General features: G+C 40.4%; 1 protein-coding gene across 1 annotated transcript in view; it reads left to right on the top strand.

Moving 5' to 3' along the window:
• The window catches only part of LOC146895562 (vomeronasal type-2 receptor 116-like), a 72,152-nt gene extending 51,281 nt beyond the window's left edge, over positions 1-20,871 (top strand). The window contains exon 6 of the mRNA XM_087897974.1: positions 19,958-20,871. Within this exon, the coding sequence (XP_087754100.1) occupies positions 19,958-20,871 (914 nt within the window). The remainder of the gene's footprint in view (positions 1-19,957) is intronic.

The following is a 20,871-nucleotide window of genomic DNA, read 5'->3' on the forward strand; positions in this document are numbered from 1 at the left end:
ACTTTCCAGTGGGTTTTTGCACAGCCTACAGAGAGGTCCCTCACATGACTGCAGGCTGGTGAACACCTTATCCAAAGAACATTAGATCTTAGATCCCTCAGTTGATTATTTTTATTCTCCTGAGAAGACAAAAATGAAACACTGCCCAGACATTAATTTGGGGGAGTTTTCCATTTATCAGGTTGAATTGTCATGACATTTGATGAACTATCACATCTCCTAATCCAAAGGACTTTCCTGTTCAAGTTATTCTTTATCAAATTTGGTGGTAACCATAGCTTTTCTTCTCTTGTGGAAACAAAAGTACAACCTCTTCCCCAACATAACACATATCCTGGTTTCATTCTGATGTCAACACATCTTGAAAATATACTGTCTAATTCAGTTCAGTGGTGTTTTTATTGTCCAATGTCTGCAGTTGTTGTTCTCATTTCACTAGCATTTTACAAATTTAAAGGCAATAAAGCATTGTTTAATCTGTCTCTAGGGGTCACTATTACCCCTTTCTGTTTATTAAAGCATTTCTTTTAAAGCATAATTAGATCTTTTAATAATTGCTTGTCCTGCAGGAATATTTGGTATGCTTATTACATGCATTATGTTGTAATATGCATGAAAATGTTACATTTTTCTACTGACATATACTGGAACAGTGCCAGTCTTAATTTATTCAGATTGTCCCATGGTGGTCATAACTTTTAACAGATGAGTAATTGCAGAATCAGTCTTTTCAGATCTCAAAGAAGTTGCCCACTAAAATCCTGAATATGTATTGATGGTATGATGTATATATCTTAATTTTCAAAACTTTACAAAAGGAAACACATACATTTGTCAAATTTTATTTCTTTGAGTACCCTTTGGATTAATTCCTTCAAGTAATGGAGTTTGATCGTACAAATAATACATAGGACATTTCCTTATAATTTTCTTAGTTTGTTTCAAAGTGATTAAAAAATTCTTTTTCAAACCCTTCCTATTAACATGGTGTTTTTTATAATATTCTGGGGCTTCTAACGCATTTTCTACTATTAGCTGATCAATTTCATCATTACCTTGTGATACAGAGCCTAAAAGACCTGTATGGAATTTGGTATGTGTTGTATATAAGAGATGGTTAACATTTCTGACTATTTCCTATATTGAATAAATAACGAAGTTAATTTTGAGTCATTAGGATAAACTTTAATTGTTTTAACATGTAAAGCAACTCTTTCTGCATATTTACAATCTATAACTAAATTAAGAGATCCTGGAAAATCTAATAATACCAAAAGAATAGCATATAATCTGACTTTGAACAGAACTAGAAGGGCTTTGAGCAATTTTAATTAAATTTTCTGTCTTATAACCTGCTTTTCCTGATTTATTTGCATCAGTATAGAATGTAGGGACTATAGATATTGGTGTTCCTTGCAGAATATGAGGGAGGACAATTAGTTCCTTTTTAAATTGAAGTCTTTTGCTTTTGGGATATTGGTTTTTAATTTCTTCCATAAAGTTACTACAAGTTCTTTGTCAATGTTTATTTTCTGCTCATAAAGAGGAAATTTCAGCATTGGTGAAAGGTAATACAATTTCTGTTGGGTCCATTCCTGTTAATTGACAAAGTGTCAATTTTCCTTTTATAATCAATTTAGAAAATTTTCGACATAAATCTTTAATATTTGTTCTGTTTGTTTGGCAAAAAAATCCATTCCAAAACATTATCTTCTTTGTGCATAAAAATTTCAGTAGGAGAATGACAGAAAGTCGAGTAACTAGGATAAAATCAAGTTCTCAATCTAAGTGATCCACATGTGTATCCTGCAAATTTTTCTCTACAAGATTCAGCTCTCTTTCAAATTTACCTGATAATTTTTTGGACTATTTACATAGCTGTCACCTTGTAAGGTTGGAAATAATTTATTTAATTTAAATATAATTTTAGCAAATGACTCAGTTCCATTTCCAACTTCTTAACCTTGTCCCCATCATTAAAAGCTGCTGTAAGGCAATGAGTCAAGGTACATTAATCATACATAGACTATCCTTGCACATCAGCATAATCCCCCTCTCCAAGAAATTGATCTTTGGAAATATCATTATCTCTAACACTATTCTTTTGTTCAGTGGTCCTAGCCTCATCTTTCTACCAGGCCCTCCACTCTAATTGAGGACCATGTTCCAATACTACTCTATTCAAGTCTCCTGTCTTGTGGGATAATTCTGTTACTAGCCAACCATGAATAACCATGAATTTAATATCTACCTCATGAAAGGTGAATACATAGCATATGGGACTATCACTTTCTTAAACCTTCCCCAAATCTGACACTCCACAGGACACCAGTGAACACCTCCATAGCCTTGGAGATACCTATCATTTGATGGTTGTTCCTGTATGATGACTGGATAAATTAAGATTGTTTTTTGTATAACCTTGGACCTCTCCTCTTTAAATTCATAATGTAATGCTTAGATTGGTTCATCTCTAAATTCCTCTGTCTGTGTTTGAATATTTTTATTATCTGTATTAGTAAGCTTTTCCAGGGCTAGTAACTTACCTGTCAAACTATTATTATTTCATTTAGTAATTATTTTTAAGGCTTGCATATTATCAATAGTAACCTACGTTTGTATCTTGTAAGTCTTGTATCATATAAATAGTAAAATTTTCTAAAGTTTCTATTTTAGCAGTCACCTCTTTATTTTCTTCATCAGTAAACATTACTAAAGTTTGTATTTTATCCACCTACTCCTACATTATCAGTTAAAACTTTATTGTCTTCTTTATTAATTAATTGTAAGTCTTGCATGTTATGAGTAGTAGCCTCATCTAAAGTTTGTATATCATGAATGGTAAGTTTTTACAAGGTATGTATCTAATCAATCAACTTCTCATATTTGGCAAAGTTATCAAATCATATTTTAAGAATAAAATATGAACTGTCAAACTGATGATAGCTATGATCAAAAGTATATCAATCTCAGCTATTATGTTTATTTTCTCATTTTTTGCATCCTGTCCATAGTACCAGTAAATAAGGTTCTAATTCCCTGTAATATGATAGTGCTTGTTTTTAACATGGGAAAGATTTTAAGACTGTCCTTTCACCTGTCCATAGTACCAGTAAATAAGGTTCTAATTCCCTGTAATATGATAGTGCTTGTTTTTAACATGGGAAAGATTTTAAGACTGTCCTTTCCCCTATTTTTTCTTCCTCTTGTTAGTTAGTTGTTTGTTTAATAGGCTAGTTTACTGTTTATAAGTTCCCAAATATCTTACCAGTTCTTTTGTCAAACCTCAGTGGATTGGGTTATGCACAGGTATTCACATGTAGGGACGATGTTTAAACAAGTGGAGCTGGTGCTTGTAAGATGTGATTTTATGTAGGTATTCAGATGTAGTTTGACCAGCAGGTGGAGTAGGCAAGGCGCTAAACCAACATGGAGAGATCCAGCTGCAGAAGTGACACTCTTACTCAGCACTCTAGAAAGGGATTTCACTACAGCTAGCACCCAAGGCGACCCTGTTGCGGAGGTTCAGACAAACAGCTGACCTACCTCCACCCTGCTGCCTCTAAGTGCCAGGCAGAACAGAGGGAGAGGTGCAGCTATGTTAGACATGCCTTGCCTTTCCTACCTACCACCAGTGAATTGGTAACAGCAGTTGCAAAGTTCCAAGGTCACTAGGCAAGCGATCTCTTGGTGAGACGAGCTGTCTGAATCAGTAGCCTAAAGAGGCCTTTGGAAAACCATAATGTAGAAAAGCATCTCAGAAGGGGGAATTGGGAAAAATGAAGTGTGCAACGGGGCAACTCTCTGCAGGTGGCAGTTGGCATGACAGAACCATGTAGCATCATGTGGTCTAACCATGCCCAACAATGAGAATCAGGTATAAGAGAGTTCTTTTACCAATTATGAAAAATAAAACCCACACATAAATATTAGAACACCCCAACCAAAAAAAAAGCTGTGGTGAATCACAAGCAACTACTAAAGTAGTGGCAACCACTGGTTTTCTGGCTCAAAAAGCCCAGCCCCAACCTTTTGACCATGCCTCTTTTCTCTAACTCTCTCACTTTTTCCTCCTGGGTCCTCCAAGTGATCACATTCATTGTATCCCATAAGTTGTATATGATGTGCATTAATATTCATTGAATTCTAGCAGATCTTTAATTACTTCCTTTGTTTTTTCTTTGACATAATGATCATTCAGTAGACTTGTTCAGTTTTCATGAGTTTGTAGCGTTTCTGTTGTGTTTGAAATTCAACATTAATCCACAGTAGTCTAATAAAACACGGGATTATTTACATTTTTTTGTATCGGTAGAGATTTTCTTTCTGACTGAGGATATATTTTTAAATAATTTATTCATTTTCATTGTATGTGCATTAGTGTTTTGCTTACATGTAAGTCTGCTTGAGGGTGTAGGATCCCCTGCAACTGGAGTTACAGACAGTTATGAGCTGCCATGTGGGTAATGGGCATTGATCTTAGGACTTCTGGAAGAACAACCTCTGCTCTTAAGCTCGGAACAGTCTCTCCAGCCCCCAAGAATCTATTTAGAAAAAGGTTCCATGAAGTGCTTAGAAGAAGATATAATCTTTTGTGTTTGGGTAAAAATTCTGTAAAGAGCACAGCCCTCCACTCAGCTGATGTGGCAGGGTCTTCGTTGTTCCTCGGGACTCTTCCCTGCCCCCACTGTCACACTTTTTTCTCCTGTGTCCTTGGAATACCAGTTGTCCCTATTTCAATGCTGAGAAGTTCTATACAGAGAGGTAAATGGGTGCTAGCCGGGGAGGACAGTCCCGGAGGAGAGCAAGGGCACCCTCAGCTTCTGCGGCAGGGTCTTCGGTGTTCCACCGGACTCCTCCCTGCACCCACTGTTGCCGTTTTGGCTCCTGTGTCCTTGGAATAACAGCTGTCCCTGCATCAGTGCTGAGGAGTTCTATCCAGAGAGTGCTGAGGAGTTATGTCCAGAGAGGGTCGCCCTTCTGTCTCCTGTGTCCTTGGAGTAGTGGTTATCCCTGCTTCAGTGCTGAGGAGTTCCATCAAAAGAGGAGGAGATGGGCAGGCACCAATGCAAGAATTCTTCCAACAACCTCAAAGGCAACATGACATCACCAGAATCCAGGGATCAGGAAACTGGAAGAATTGAACACCCAACTCTATAAGAAATAGAAGAAATCGACTCTAAGTGGAACTTTATGAAAATAATAGAGGAGCTTAAACAGGAGGTGAAAATCTGCCATAAAGAAATGGAAGAGAAGTATAACAAAAAGACTGAAGAAATGAGTAACGAAATGGAAGAGAAATATAACAAAAAGTTTGAAGAAATTAGTAAATCCATAAATGACACCCTGGGAAACCAAGAAAAAACCATCAAACGTGTAATGGAATCAGTTCAAGATTTAAAAACTGAAATGGAGGTAATGAAGAAAACACAAACCAAGGGCCGGCTGGATATGAAAAATCTAGGTAAACGAACAGAGTCTTCAGAAACAAGCATAACCAACAGAATACAAGAGATAGAAGAATGAACCTCAGACTCTGAAGACACCATAGTGAAAAAAAATGCTCTGACTAAAGAAAACAGCAAATCCAACAAATTCTCATCACAAAACATTCAGGAAATGTGGGACACAATAAAAAACTAAATATAAGAATAATAGGGGTAGAGGAAGGAGAAGAATTGCAGATCAAAGGTCCAGAAAATATATTCAACAAAATTATAGAAGAAAACATCCACAACCTAAAGAACGATATTCCTATGAAGGTTCAAGAAGCATACAGAACAGCAAATAGACAGGATCAAAAAAAATCCCCTAGCCATATAATAATCAAAACAGAACAATTCAGAGTATAGAAACTCTATTATGAGCTGCAAAGAAAAAAAAGGTAAAGTAAGTCATAAAGGTAAACCTATCAGACTTACACCACACTTCTCTATGGAAACCATGAAAGCCAGAAGGTCCTGCCTAGAGGTACTGCCGAAACTAAGAGACCATGGATGCAAGCTCAGACTACTATACCCAGCCAAGCTATCATTCACTATCAACAGAGAAAACAAATATTCCAAGATAAAAACAAATTTAAATAATATGTAGCCACAAATCCAGCCATGCAGAAAGTATTAGAAGGAAAATTACAACACAAGGAATCCAGCATTGCCAATACTGCCTACAATAACTCAGACATCTAGTGATCCTTCACTAGCACATCAAAAAGAAGGGAAAGACACATTTTACTATCCCCCCCCAAAAAAGGAAAATATCCGCAGTCAACAACCACTGGTCATTAGTATCACTTAATATCAATGGACTCAATTCATCAACAAACAGGCACAGACTAAGAGATTGGATATGAAAACAGGATCCAACATTCTGCTATTTACAAAAAACACACCTCAACCACAAAGACAGACACCTACTCAGAGTACAGGGCAGGGAAAAAGTTTTCCAAGCAAACAGACCTAACAAACAAGTGGGTGTGGCCATTCTAATATCTAACAAAATTGACTTGAAACTAAAATCAATCAGAAGAGATGGACATTTCATACTCATAACAGGAACAATTCATCAGGAAGAAGTCTCAATCCTGAATATCTATTCCCCTAATATAAAGGCACCAACTTATGTAAAAGAAACACTTCTAGAACTCAAAGCAGTCATCAAACCACACACACTAAGAGTAGGAGACTTCAACACACCTCTCTCACCAATGGACAGGTAAATCAGACAGAAACCTAACAGAGAATTAAGAGAATTATTGAAGGTATTGAATCAAATGGACTTAACAGATATCTATAGAACATTCCACCCAAATAGGAAAGAATATACCTTCTTCTCTGCAGCTCATGGAAACTTCTCGAAAATTGACCACATACTCGGTAACAAAACAAACTTGCACAAATACAAAAGAAATATTAGTAACCACCTGTGTCTTGTCAGATCACCCTGAATTAAAGTTAGAATTCAACAACAATGCAACCCCCAGGAAGCCAACAAACTCATGGAAGCTGGACAGTCAACTATGCAATCACCCCTGTGTCAAGGAAGAAATAAAGAAAGAAATTAAAGTCTTCCTTGAATTCAACGAAAATGAATAGACAACATACCCAAACCTATGGGACACTATGAAAGCAGTGCTAAGAGGAAAGTTCATAGTACTAAGTGCCCAATTAAAGAAAACGGAGAAAGCACACATTGAAGACTTAACAGCACACCTGAAAGCTCTAGAAAAAAAAAGAAGCAGATTCAACCCGGAGGAGTAGAAGACTGGAAAAAATCAGGCTGAGGACTGAAATCAACAAAATAGAAACAAAGAAAGCAATCCAAAGAATCAATGATACAAACCCTATCCAAACATATCAAACGGCAGAGAGAGAACTTGCAAATTAATAAGATCAGAAATGAAAAGGGGGACATAACCACAGACATAGAGGAAATTCAGAGAATCATTAGATCTTACTAAGAAAATTTATATGCCACAAAGTTGGAAAATGTAAAAGAAATGGACATTTTTTAGATAAGTACCATATACCAAAGTTGAACCAAGACCAGGTGAACAATCTAAATAGACCTAGTAGTCGTGAAGAATTAGAAGCTGTTATCAAAAATCTCCCTACCAAAAAAAGTCCTGGACCAGATGGTTTCAATGCAGAATTCTACCAGAACTTCCAGGAAGAGCTAATCCCTATACTCCTTAATGTATTTCACAATATAGAAACAGAAGAGTCATTGCCAAACTCTTTATATGAAGCTACAGTTACCCTGATACCAAAACCACACAAAGACACAACCCAGAAAGAGAATTACAGATCAATCTCCCTCATGAGCATCGATGCAAAAATTCTCAATAAAATCCTGGCAAACCGTATCCAAGAACACATTAGAATAATTATCCATTATGATCAAGTGGGCTTCCTCCCAGAGATGTAGGGCTGGTTCAACATATGCAAATCTATCAATGTAATCCATCATATAAATAAAACGAAGGAAAAAAACATATGATCATTTCATTGTATGCTGAAAAAGCATTTGACAAAATTCAACACCGCTTTATGATAAAGGTGTTGGAGTGACTGGGGATACAAGGATCATACCTAACTATAATAAAAGCTATTTACATCAAGCCAACAGCTAACATCAAATTGAATGGAGAGAAACTAAAAGCCATTCCAATAAAATCAGGAACACGACAAGGCTGTCCACTCTCCTCATACCTCTTCAATATAGTGCTTGAAGTTCTAGAAATAGCAATAAGACAGCATAAGGGGATCAAAGGGATTCGAATTGGAAAGGATGAAGTTAAACTATCGATATTTGCAGATGATATGATAGTGTACATAGGTGACCCCAAAAACTCTACCAAAGAACTCCTACAGCTGATAAACACCTTTAGTAACATGGCAGGATACATGATCAACTCCAAAAAGTCAGTTGCCCTCCTAACACAAAGGATAAAGAAGAAGAGATGAAAATTAGAGAAACATCAACTTTCACAATAGCCACAAATAGCAGAAAATATCTTGGGGTAACTCTAACCAAAAAAGTGAAAGACCAATTTGACAAGAACTTTAAGTCTTTGAAGAAAGAAATTGAGGAGGATACCAGAAAATGGAAGGATCTCCCTTGCTCTTGGATTGGGAGGCTCAATATAGTAAAAATGGTAATTCTACCATAGCAATCTATAGATTCAATTCAATCCCCACCAAAATCCCATCAAAGTTCTTCACAGATGTTGAGAGAACAATAATCAAGTTTATATGGAAAAACAAAGAACCCAGGATAGCCAGAATAATCCTATAAAAATAAAGGAACTTCTGGAGGTATTACCATCCCTGACTTCAAACCCTATTACAGAGCCACAGAATTGAAAACAGCTTGGTGTTGGCATAACGACAGAGAAGTCAACCTATGAAATCGAATAGAAGACCTGGATATTAACCCACAAACCTATGAACACCTGATTTTTGACAAGGGAGATAAAGGTATACAATGGAAGAAAGAAAGCATCTGTTAAAGCATTTGGTAAAAATGGTGCTGGCATAACTGGATGTCAGCCTGCAGAAGAATGAAAGTAGTTCCATATCTATCACCTTGCACAAAACTTAAGTCCAAATGGATTAAAGACATCAACATTAATCTGACCACTTTGAACCTTATAGAAGAGAAAGTGGCAAGTAGTCTACAAGATATAGTCAAAGGAGACCACTTCCTAAGTAGAACCCCAGTGGCACAGACAATAAGAGAATCAATGAATAAATGGGACCACTGAAACTGAGAAGCTTTTGTAAAGCAAAGGACACTGTCAGTAAGACAAAAAGGCTACCTTCTGACTGGGAGAAGATCTTCACCAACCCCTCATCAGACAAAGGTCTGATCTCCAAAATATACAAAGAACTCAAGAAACTAGACACTAAAACTCTAATTAACCCAATTAAAAATTGGGGTACTGAACTGAACAGAGAATTCACAACAGAAGAACTTCGAATGGCCAAAAGGCACTTAAGGTCATGCTCAACCTCCTTAGCAATCAGGGAAATGCAAATCAAAACCACTTAGAGATACCAGCTTACACCTGTCAGATTAGCGAAACTCAAAAACACGAATGATAGCTTATGCTCGAGAGGATGTGGAGTGAGGGGAACACTCATCTATTTTTGGTGGGAATGCAAACTTGTGCAGACACTGGGGAAATCAGTGTGGCGGTTTCTCAGGGAACTGGGGGTCAACCGCCCTCAGGACCCAGCAATTCCACTCTTGGGAATATACCCAAGAGATGTTCTATCATACTACAAAAGCATTTGTTCAACTATGTTCATAGCAGCATTATTTGAAATAGCCAGAACCTGGAAACAACCTAGGCACCCCTCAAAAGAAGAATGGTTAAAGAAGGTGTGGAACATATACACATTAGAGTTTTACTCAGCCATAAAAAAACAATGATATCTTGAATTTTGCATACAAATGGGTGGAAATAGAAAATGCTTTACTGAGTGAGGTAAGCCAGACCCAAAAAGAGGAATATGGTATGTCCTCACTCATAATAGGATTCTAGCCATAGTTAAAAGTTTTTGAGCCTATAATTCGTGATACTAGAGAAGCTAAATAAGAAGGTGAACGTGATGAAAATCATACAGTTATCCTCCTGGATATTGGAAGTAGACAAGATTGCCAGGCAAACTTGGGGTATGGGGATTGGAGGGGTAGAATTAAGGGGAGATGGTTAGAGAGAAGGGAGATGGGGAGGATTGGGGATGAATTCGGGGAATGGGATTGGGGGAGGTAGGAAGGGTGGATATGGGAGCAGGGAGGTATATATCTCAACTAAGGGAGCCATTTTATAGTTTGCAAGAGACTTGATTCTGGAGGGGTTCCCAGGCCCAAGGAGAGGTTCCCAGATTGTTCCCTGGGCAGCAGAGGAGAGTGTGCCTGAACTGGCCTTGGCCCTTAATCATACTGATGAATATTTGGCATATCACCATAGAACCTTCATCTGGCGATGGATGGAGATGGAGAAAGAGACACACATTGGAACACTGGACTTAACTTCCTAGGTCAAAATGAGAAACATTTGGAGAGAGAATGTGAGCAATGAAGGCAGGATCAGAGGGAACCTTCATCCGACGATGGATGGCGGTAGAGACGGAGACCCACATTGGAGCACTGGACTGAGCCCCCAAGGTCCAAATGAGGAACAGAAGAAGGGAGAACATAAAAATGAAGTCAGGACCACGACGGTGGCCTTCAGCCACTGATACAAGGGGACTGTTTGGATGCTCACCTTCCTGGACATGGAGGGAGGGAGGAGGAACTTGAACTTCCCACAGGGCAGGAAACCCTGACTGCTCTTAGGACTGGAGAGGGAGGAGGAGAGGGATTGGGAGGAATGGGAGGGTATTGGGAGGAGGGGAGGAAGTGGAAATTTTTATAAATAAATGAATAAATAACTAATAAAAATATAAGAAAAAAATCTGTAAATTTCTTTCAGGTCCATTTGAAACATAAAATTTATTAATTCCATTATTTCTATGTTTAGATTCTGTCTCGATGACATGTCAGAGTAAGAGTGGGGTGTTGAAATCTGCCCCTACTAATGTGTGGGGTTCAATGTGTGATTTATGCTTTAGTAACGTTTCTTTCACAAATATGGATGCTGTTGCACTTGGGACATATATATTCAGAATTGAGATATCATCCTGGTAGATTTTTCCTTGAACAAGTATGTAATGCCATTCTCCATTTCTTTTGATTAACTTTTTTTGAAGTGTATTTTGCTACATATTAGGATAACTACACCAGCTTGTTTGTTAGGTTCATTTCATTGAAAAATATTTTTTCGATCCTTTACTCAGAGATAATGTCTATCTTGGATGTTGAGGTGTGTTTCTTGTATGCAGCAGGAGGATGTATCCTGTTTTGTGTAAATTCTGTTAACCCGTGTCTTTTTATTTGGAAATTGAGTACATTTGTATTGAGACATGTTAATGACAATTGTTAGTTCTTGTTATTATATTGCTATTCATGGTGGTAGTGGTAGTGTGTGTTTGTGTGTATGTCTGTGTGTTTGTGTGTATGTCTGCGTGTGTGTGTCTGTGTGTGTATGTGTGTGTGTGTGTGTGTGTGTGTGTGTGTGTGTGTGTGTATGTGTGTTCCTTCTTTGGGTGAAGAATATCTTCACTTCTTTTGCTAGTGTGAGACTATCTATTGCCTGCATTTTCATGGGGGAAGTTAATTTCCCTTGAGTTAGAGTTTTTCTTCTAGTAATTTCTGTAGGCCTGGATTTGTGGGTAGGTATTTAAATTTAACATTGTAATGGAATATATTGTCTTCTCTTCTCCAACTATGGAGATTAAAATTTTTCTGTGTTTATGAGTCTAGGCTGGCATCTGTAATCTCGTAGAGTCTGTAAGACATATTTCCAGGCCCTTCTGACTTTTAAAGTCTCCTTAGAGATGTTGGGTGGAATTCATATAGGTCTGCATTTATATGTTACTTGGCCTTTTCCCCTTCTGTCTTTTAATGGTTTTTTTTGTTCTGCTCATTTACCATTTCCATTATTATGTGATATGTGATTTTCTCTTCTAATCAAATGTATTTATTTGGTGTTCTGTAAGCTTCTTGTTGTGACGCGCTTCCTGACCAGCAGGAATGGACGAACACAAAATCAAGAATCCTTCTCAATCACAATTTATTAGAGCTCCTTGATTGAAAGGGGTAATGGGGAACAGGGATGAGAGAGAGAGCGAGAAATCCAAAGACAGCCGCTTTTCTAGGGTGAGAGGCTCGAATGCTGATTGGTTGATGCCATTCTACTAGGACCCAAGGCCACGGGACAGGTCAGGAGACCGAGTCTCTTGAAATGCAAAACAAGGCTCCGAGCACACCGGCCTAAGGCGGCAACATCAAAGGATATGTATACCTCCAGGCTGTAGGAGTGCTGGCACTATCTGGCCAAGGCCACATCCTGGCGGCTCCCTACAGCTCCTCCTTTTATTGTCTTTAAGAGCAATAAGGCAAAACTATTTTCCAATCTGGTCCCCACCTCATGATGTGTGGACTGATTAAAGAAAAGAAAAGCAAGACACACCCTTCCCGTGCAATGGGACAACTACTTCCCTGGGAGTGCTAGGGCTGTGTCTGCACACCCTCCGCCTATGCATACCTTCCTCTGTGCCATGGGACTATCTGGTCCCTAGAGGATGCAAAGGCTATGCATGGCTAATTGCCTATGAGCTCTTTTGAGGCTGAGAGCCAAACCTGGGGTGAGGATACACATTCCAAGGCTGCCAAGGCCTGTGCCACAAAGACCTTGTCCCTCCTCACTTGGGCTAGCAGGTAGCACACCAATCAAAGACATACAGCACTTCCACCTAGACACAGCATGCCAAGGATATCTCTGCTCCCACCCATCCCCAAGGAGGGAGAAAGGCAGAATAGAGTCAGTCAGAAAATTGTTAAGAGATAAGAGTTTGCACAGGGTGCTGTTCAAGGTGATAACGTGAGACAGTTGCTCTTGACACCGCCCAGGGTGTCATCTCTGCTGCCTCCACACGAATCTTCCACAGCAGGACACTCAGCATCCACTGGATCATCTTTCTTCTTTATTTCTCTTGTCAGTCTCGCTGGCACCCAGATTGGATCTTCATGATTCTGAGGGAAAATGCAAATTGCTCCCCTGGATCTGGTAATTACCTGATCCGGTCCACACCATTTATTAATCAATACATCCTTCCACATGACCAAATCTCGCTCTGTAGAGCTTTCAAACAGGGCATGCCTGTCTGTTGCTGTTTTTCCAGCAATATTTTGAATTAAAAAATTAAGTGTAAAGAGTGCAAGAGAAATCCTTTCTCTGGGGGAAGCTGCTACAGCTATTCCCCCTTTTTGCTTTCGCAAAATTTCCTTTAAATTTCTATTTGCTCTTTCTACGATACCCTGGCTTTGAGGATTGTATGGTAGGCCAGTGGTATGTTCAACTTGTAATTGCTTGCAAAAGGCTTTAAAGCCCTGTGAGGCATATACCGGGCCATTGTCGGTTTTTAAACGACTTGGCTTTCCCCAAGCTGCCCAGGCCTCTAAGCAATGCATTTTTACATGAGTTACCTTTTCCCCTGCCAGTGGGGTGGCATGAATTATTCCAGAGCATGTGTCCACCAACACATGAACATACTTTTGTCTGCCAAACTCCGAGATGTGAGTCACATCCATTTGCCAGAGTGAGTTTGGCTTTAACCCCCTGGGATTTACCCCAGTATGTGGGGGATGTAACATGGTCACGCAGGAGGGACAGGCTTTTACTATCCTCCTGGCATTTTCCCTAGAGATCTTAAACTTTAAGCGAAGTGTATTCGCTGGAACATGATAAAGCTGATGGAAATCTCTAGCTAGCTGGAGTGAATCTGTAGCCACAAGGGTGAGTGCTCGAGTAGCACCATCAGCTTGAGCATTGGCCTCTGCCATAGGTCCTGGCAAGAGAGAATGGGCTCGAATATGAGCAACATAAAAGGGATTTTCTCTTTTTAAAATATGTTTTTGTATTTGTAAAAGAATATTAGACACTGTACTTGAGCTGTGAATTGAGGCTGCAACCTCAAGAGAGGCCACAACATTGACCACATATTGTGAATCTGAAATTAAATTAAATGGCTCAAGAAATCTCTGAAACACCTCCAAAACCACCAAGCACTCAGTGACTTGGGGGGAATCAGGCCGAAATTGAAAGACCACAGGTTTAGCATTTCCTGCCACCAGAGCCCCTTTTCCGGTCTTTGAGCCATCTGTATAGATAGTTAAGGCTCCTTCTAATGGGTGGGGCGAGGTAATCCTGGGAAAATACACCAAATTTTTCTCCACAAAATTTATTAAGGGGTGCCTTGGCACATGATTGTCAATAACATTAGGGAATGCACAAAGCAGGATAGCCCAGCCATCTACTGTGGCTGTCAAAACTTCTACCTGTTCCCTCGTATAGGGAATTATCAACTTGTCAGGCATTCTCGCAAAGTGGGCTAAGCAAAGCTTTATTCCCATTAATGCTTGGCCAGCCACCAATTCTGGATAATATTGAACAGATCTTGCTCCTATGGAATTTCCATGCATCCACCAGAGGGGTCCATCTTGCCATAACACTCCAGTGGGATAATTCTTTGTTTTGAGAATGCATAGCAAAATTGGTAAGGATGGATTCACTCGCTGTAATTGAGCTGTAGTAATAGCAGATTCTACCCTCTTAAGGGCCTGCATTGCAGCCGGGGTCATGGCTCTCGGTGAACAGATATCAGGATTGCCTTCTAAGATGGAAAACAAAGGCAAGAGCTCAGATCGAGGTATATTTAAATATCCTCTAATCCAATTTATATCTCCCAGCAACTGCTGGAAATCATTAAGAGTTTTAAGGTGATGGGTGCGAATAAGCACTTTCTGAGGCCTGATGCTTTCAGGGGTGATTATAGTCCCCAAAAATTTCACCATGGAAGATGTTTGTACTTTATTTGAGGCTATGTGGAGTCCTTGCTCCTCCAAAAGGGATGTAACCTTTTGGAAAACTTCCTTCAGGGTTTCCTGATGTGGGGCAGATAATAATAAATCATCCATGTAGTGAACAATTTTTACCGTAGGAAATTGTCTCCTAACAGGACTCAATGCTGCATCTACATATAACTGACATATGAGGGCGCTATTGGCCATTCCCTGAGGCAAAGTTTTCCATTGAAACCGAGCATTGGGTTGCTCATTGTTAACAGATGGAAGAGTAAATGCAAACCTTTCCCGGTCCTGAGGGCACACGGGAATTGAAAAGAAACAGTCCTTGATGTCCAAGGAAATTACAGGCCATTTCTTTGGTATTGCTGAAAGCAATGGGAGGCCCTGCTGGGCTGGGCCCATGACCTGCATCTGAGCATTGACTGCCCTAAGGTCATGCAGTAACCTCCAACCTCCAGAAGCCTTTTTAATCACAAAAATAGGCGTATTCCAACGTGATACAGAATGTTCTAAATGTCCTAGTTCTAACTGTTCTTGTACTAATTGTCTTGCAGCTTCCAGCTTTTCCAAGGAAAGGGGCCACTGAGGGACCCATACCGGCTTATCTACTAGCCAAGGGATGGGCATTGTCTTTTGTGTGGAAGCTACAGCTTCAGTGGCCCCTATGAAAAACCCAAGCCTTTTCTATCTAACTTGGAGACAGTCTCAATAGGATTCTGTCTACCTTGGAGACATTTACCAAGTCCCTTATTGGGAACATAGCCCTGACGTGCCATCATTTGCTTACTGGTATCAGAATAATCATTTGTAAGTCTCAATCTCATTTGAGACTGTACATCCCTGCCCCATAGGTTGATGGGCAAATCAACCACAAAAGGCTGAAAAGTCCCTCTCTGATCTTCTGTTCTCCAGACTAACTCCTTAGCACTTATATGCGGTGTTTGTGCATACCCCAGCCCTTGAAGGGACTGGGAGGCCTGTTGTAAGGGCCAGTGTTTTGGCCATGCTTGGGATCTGATGATACTTTTATCTGCTCCAGTATCCACCAGGCCTGAAAAAATCTTTCCTTCTATTTCTAAATTTAAAATTGGTCGCTGATCAAGCTCCAAGGATAAACAAGCCAAATCTACTCCCATAGGAGCAAGGCTTTTGTCCTTTAAGACAAGCCCCTCCGCTGGAAGCTTATTATGCCCTGAAGGCAGAACTAAGAGTTGAGCTATTCTGTCTCCTGGGGCGATGGAAACTACCCCGTATGGAGAATGGCAAAGAATTTTAATGCAGCCTTCATAGGCAGGGTCTATGACTCCAGGATGGACTATCAGGCCTTTCATAATTGAGGATGAATGTCCCAAGACTATGCCAACAGTATCTTTTTCCAATGGCCCAGACACGTCTGTTTCTATGACCTGAACTCCCATATCCTGAGTTAATAGCAGTTCGGAGGTGGCACAGAGGTCCAGCCCTCCGGAGCCTTTGGCTGTCCTTCTTGTTGGGACGATGGAGTCATCTCGGGGACTGCCATCGTGTTCTGAATTGCCCCAAATATTTTTGGGCCCTGGGTGCATGGGCCCCTCAATCCGTTTTTTGACAATGACTGAATAGGCATAGGAATAAGTTGTCCATTTATATCCCTAACTGATCTGCACTCATTAGCCCAATGTTTCCCTTTCTTGCATCTGGGACAAGTGTCTGGCTGCCTCTGCGATGTTGCAGCTGAGAGCCCTGAAGAATCTGAGGCATTATGACTATTGGGACATTGTTTTTTGAAATGCCCCAACTGTCCACATTTAAAGCATGCCTTTCCCTTATCTCCTCTGACACCTCTGGCAGCAGCAAGCACAGCAGCCGCCAGCCCTGCATTGGTTAGAGGCCTCCCAACTTCACGGCAGGCTTTGATCCAGGCTTCTAATCCCTTTCCCTTTACTGGACCTATTGCTCTTTGACATTCCTTGGTGCTCTGCTCAAATATTATTTGCTGGACAAAAGGCAATGAAATATCTAAATTCCCAAACATTCTTTCAGCTGCCTCTGTCATCCTAGCCACATAATCAGAGAATGGCTCTGCAGCACCTTGAATAATCTTGGTTAAGTTACCAGCTGTTTCACCTTTATTAGGGAGTGATTTCCATGCTCTATAATGAATCTCACTAACCTGCCTATAAACCTCCCAAGGATAATGATTCTGATTTCCAGCAAATGCCCCCTGTCCAAGAAGCATATCAGCCGTCCACTCTGGGTGGCCACTTTGTATGTTAATGCGCTCTTGGGTCTGAGCCTTGTCCTGGACTATAGATTTAAAATCCAGGAACTGCCCTGCTGGAAGAGCTGCTCTTGCAATCTCCTGCCAGTCTGTAGGAGTCAGTGCTACTGTAACAATCCTTCTCAATAATGCGATTGTATAACTGGCATTTGCTCCATAATTTCTCGCAGCTTCAACCAAATCCTTCAGCTGTCTGTATGGGATTGGTTCATACCACCTATTATAATTCTGTGGCTCCTCAAAAACAGGAAAGGCAGCAGCCAGTTGCGACCAAGTTTGCCTTCCTATGAAGCTGTGACCTTCTCTAGCTGCCTGCTGGTACATGGGTGGAGGGGCAGATGGGGGAAGGGCAGCAGGAACTGGCGCCTCGTCTCTTCTGCCCTTTGTAGTAAACACATCAACATCGCCCCGCCTCCGGCTACCTTGCTGCTCTTTCTCGGATTTAGCAGCTGCTTCCTCTATTTGTCCTTCCTCCTCTGATAAATCTAAATCTACAAATTCTTTCACTACTAAAGCTATGGGGCTTCTCTTCCCCTTTTCTCCTTTTTCTATTTCCGGATCCTTATCTTTTAATTTTTCCTTTTTCTTTCTAGGCCTACACTCTTGTTCCTCCTTCTGATCTGATTCTGAAAAGCTGTCCTGATGTTTCTGTAATGCCTTGCGACCCTGTTTTAATATCTCTATATTACGTTCTTCCTTCAAGCAGTCCCGCACCATCCTCCAAAAAGGAAGTGTGCCTCTCCCAATATTTCTTTCTGCTTGTTCCAAATCCCTGCCTAGCTTATTCTAAGATGGTAAAGTTAGGTCACCTGAAGCTGCAAACCAAGGTGAGACATCAACAATGTCTTTTACGGTGTTAGCGACAGTGCTAGAAGAGATCTTTAAATCACGCTGTCGCAAAAGTGCCTGGATTGAGCGATGAATCTCCCTGGGGTTCGAGCTGGCTCCATAAGAATTGCCCATGATGCGCACTTACCCCCTGGGCTAAAGAAAAGAACCTCCTTTTTACTTACAAGGAAGTCCTTTTAGAAAAATGCCGCTTGATCTACTGCGGACTTAGTTTTACTTTTGACTAGAGCTGCAGTTACAGCAGCAACAAAGGCACTCACCACCTGGTTAATCACAGCGCAACCCAAAGCAACATAGAAGAAGGAATGCAAACATTACCACTCTGGACCAGCCTTAGCAATCAGCATACATCTGGAGGATTTCCTGACGTCAGTCACAGCTCTTTGCGTTGAGTTCTGAATTCTGCTCCCTCCTTGGCTTGTTCAAATCCGGCGTCCTGGTTTTCAGCACCAAAATGTGACGCGCTTCCTGACCAGCAGGAATGGACGATCACGAAATCAAGAATCCTTCTCAATCGCAATTTATTAGAGCTCCTTGATTGAAAGGGGGAATGGGGAACAGGGATGAGAGAGAGAGCGAGAAATCCAAAGACAGCCGCTTTTCTAGGGTGAGAGGCTCGAATGCTGATTGGTTGATGCCATTCTACTAGGACCCAAGGCCACGGGACAGGTCAGGAGACCGAGTCTCTTGAAATGCAAAACAAGGCTCCGAGCACACCGGCCTAGGGCGGCAACATCAAAGGATATGTATACCTCCAGGCTGTAGGAGTGCTGGCACTATCTGGCCAAGGCCACATCCTGGCGGCTCCCTACATCTTGTACCTTTATAGTTATATCCTTCTTCAAGTTAGGGAAATTTCCTTCTATAATTTTGCTGAATTATTTTCTAGGTTTTTATGCTGAGATTTTTCACCTTCTATTACTATTATTTTTAGATTTGGGGTTTTTTATAGTGTTCCAGATTTCTTGGTGTTTTATGGTAAGAATTTGTTAGATTTGACATTAATTTTGATTAAGGAATCTATTTCTTCTATTGTATCTTCAATGCTTGAGATTCTCTCTTCCATCTTTTGTATTCTGTCGGTGATACTTGCATCTGCAGTCCTGTTCATGCACCCATTTTCCATTTTCTGAATTCCCTCACTTTGTGTTTTGTTTATTGCTTCTATTTCAATTTTCAACTGTTTCTTTTACATATTTTTTCTTGGCATTTTTTACGGATTAGTTGATTTGTTCTAATTTTTTGGTTAATTTTTTTCTTGATTTCTTAAGGGAGTTTTTCACTTTCTCTTTAAGGATATCTATCATCCTCAATAAAGCTGCTTGAAGTTCATTTTACTGTGCTTTGTCTGTGTTTGAATACTCATGTTTGTTGTCATAAAGTATACAGGCTGTGGTGGTGCCTTATTGCCCTGACTGGCATTGATTTTTACATTGACATTTAGGAATCTGGGTTTGGGATGATTAGCTGCAGTTACTAATTTCTGAGTTTGTCTTTCTGGGGGTGGGTATTTTATTTTTTAGTTTCTATTTTCTCTTTGGTTTTCTAATCTTTGTTCCCTAGGTTTCTTATGGCTGGTGTGACCTCTGGTCTAGTTTGGTGTCTCTCTCCAAGTTTCTAATTGGCCTTCTGGCAGTTGGTTTCTACTGGGTGCAGCAGGGGAGGGAGAGGGAAAAGAGAGGGGGAAGGAGGTGGAATTTTTAATTAATTAATTAATCAATTAATTAAATACTTATTGTCCTTCTTGGCTTAAGAGTAAAGCAGAATGTGCCAGGCTACAAACAACAACAGTGGAAGGAATTCTTTGTAGCATGAATGTGAAATGAGTAAATAATTGAAGAAGCTCACATGTTGGTTCCTTTCCTTCCATAGATCAGCAGGAGTGTATCCCTTGCCCAATTCAAGAGTACCCAAACCCTGAGAGAAACAGCTGCCTGCCCAAGTCAGTGATATTCCTGTCCTTGGAGGATTCTCTGGGCATGGCTCTGGCCTGCATAGCTCTGTGCTTGTCTGTCATCACAGCTGTAGTTTTGGGAATCTTTCTAAAGCATCAAGAATCACCCATCGTTAAGGCCAATAATCGGACTCTCAGCTTCATCCTGCTCATCTCCCTCCTCCTCTGCTTCCTGTGCCCATTTCTCTTCATTGGCCAGCCAAACACAGCCTCATGCATATTGCAACAAATTACATTTGCTCTGGTGTTCACTCTGGCCCTTTCCACTGTCTTGACTAAAACTATAATGGTAATTCTGGCCTTTACAATCATAGCACCAGGAAGAACACTGAAAAGGTTCTTTCTCTCAGGTGTCTATAACTCTGTCATCCCCATCTGTGTCCTGATCCAGATTATTCTCCTTGGATTCTGGATGGGAACTTCGCCTCCCTATATTGAAGAAGATGCACACTCTGAACATGGTCACATCATCATTTTGTGCAACAAGGGCTCTGTCACTGCTTTCTACTGTGTGTTGGCATACTTGGGGATCCTGGCCCTAGTGAGCTTCACTGTGGCTTTTCTGTCTAGGAATCTGCCTGACACCTTCAATGAAGCCAAGTTCCTGACATTCAGCATGCTGGTGCTCTGCAGTGTCTGGGTCACCTTTCTCCCTGTCCACCACAGCAAGAAGGACAGGACCATGGTAGCTGTGGAGGTCTTTTCCATCTTGGCATCCACTGCAGGGATGCTAGGATGCATCTTTTTTCCAAAGTGCTACATAATACTCCTAAAACCTGAAAAGAATTCTTTGAAACGTTTTAAGAACAAAACACAATCTAGGAAAAACTGA

The sequence above is a fragment of the Myodes glareolus genome, chromosome 2 (genome assembly GCF_982192425.1).
Source record: "Myodes glareolus chromosome 2, mMyoGla1.1, whole genome shotgun sequence".
NCBI classification, from domain to species: domain Eukaryota; kingdom Metazoa; phylum Chordata; class Mammalia; order Rodentia; family Cricetidae; genus Myodes; species Myodes glareolus.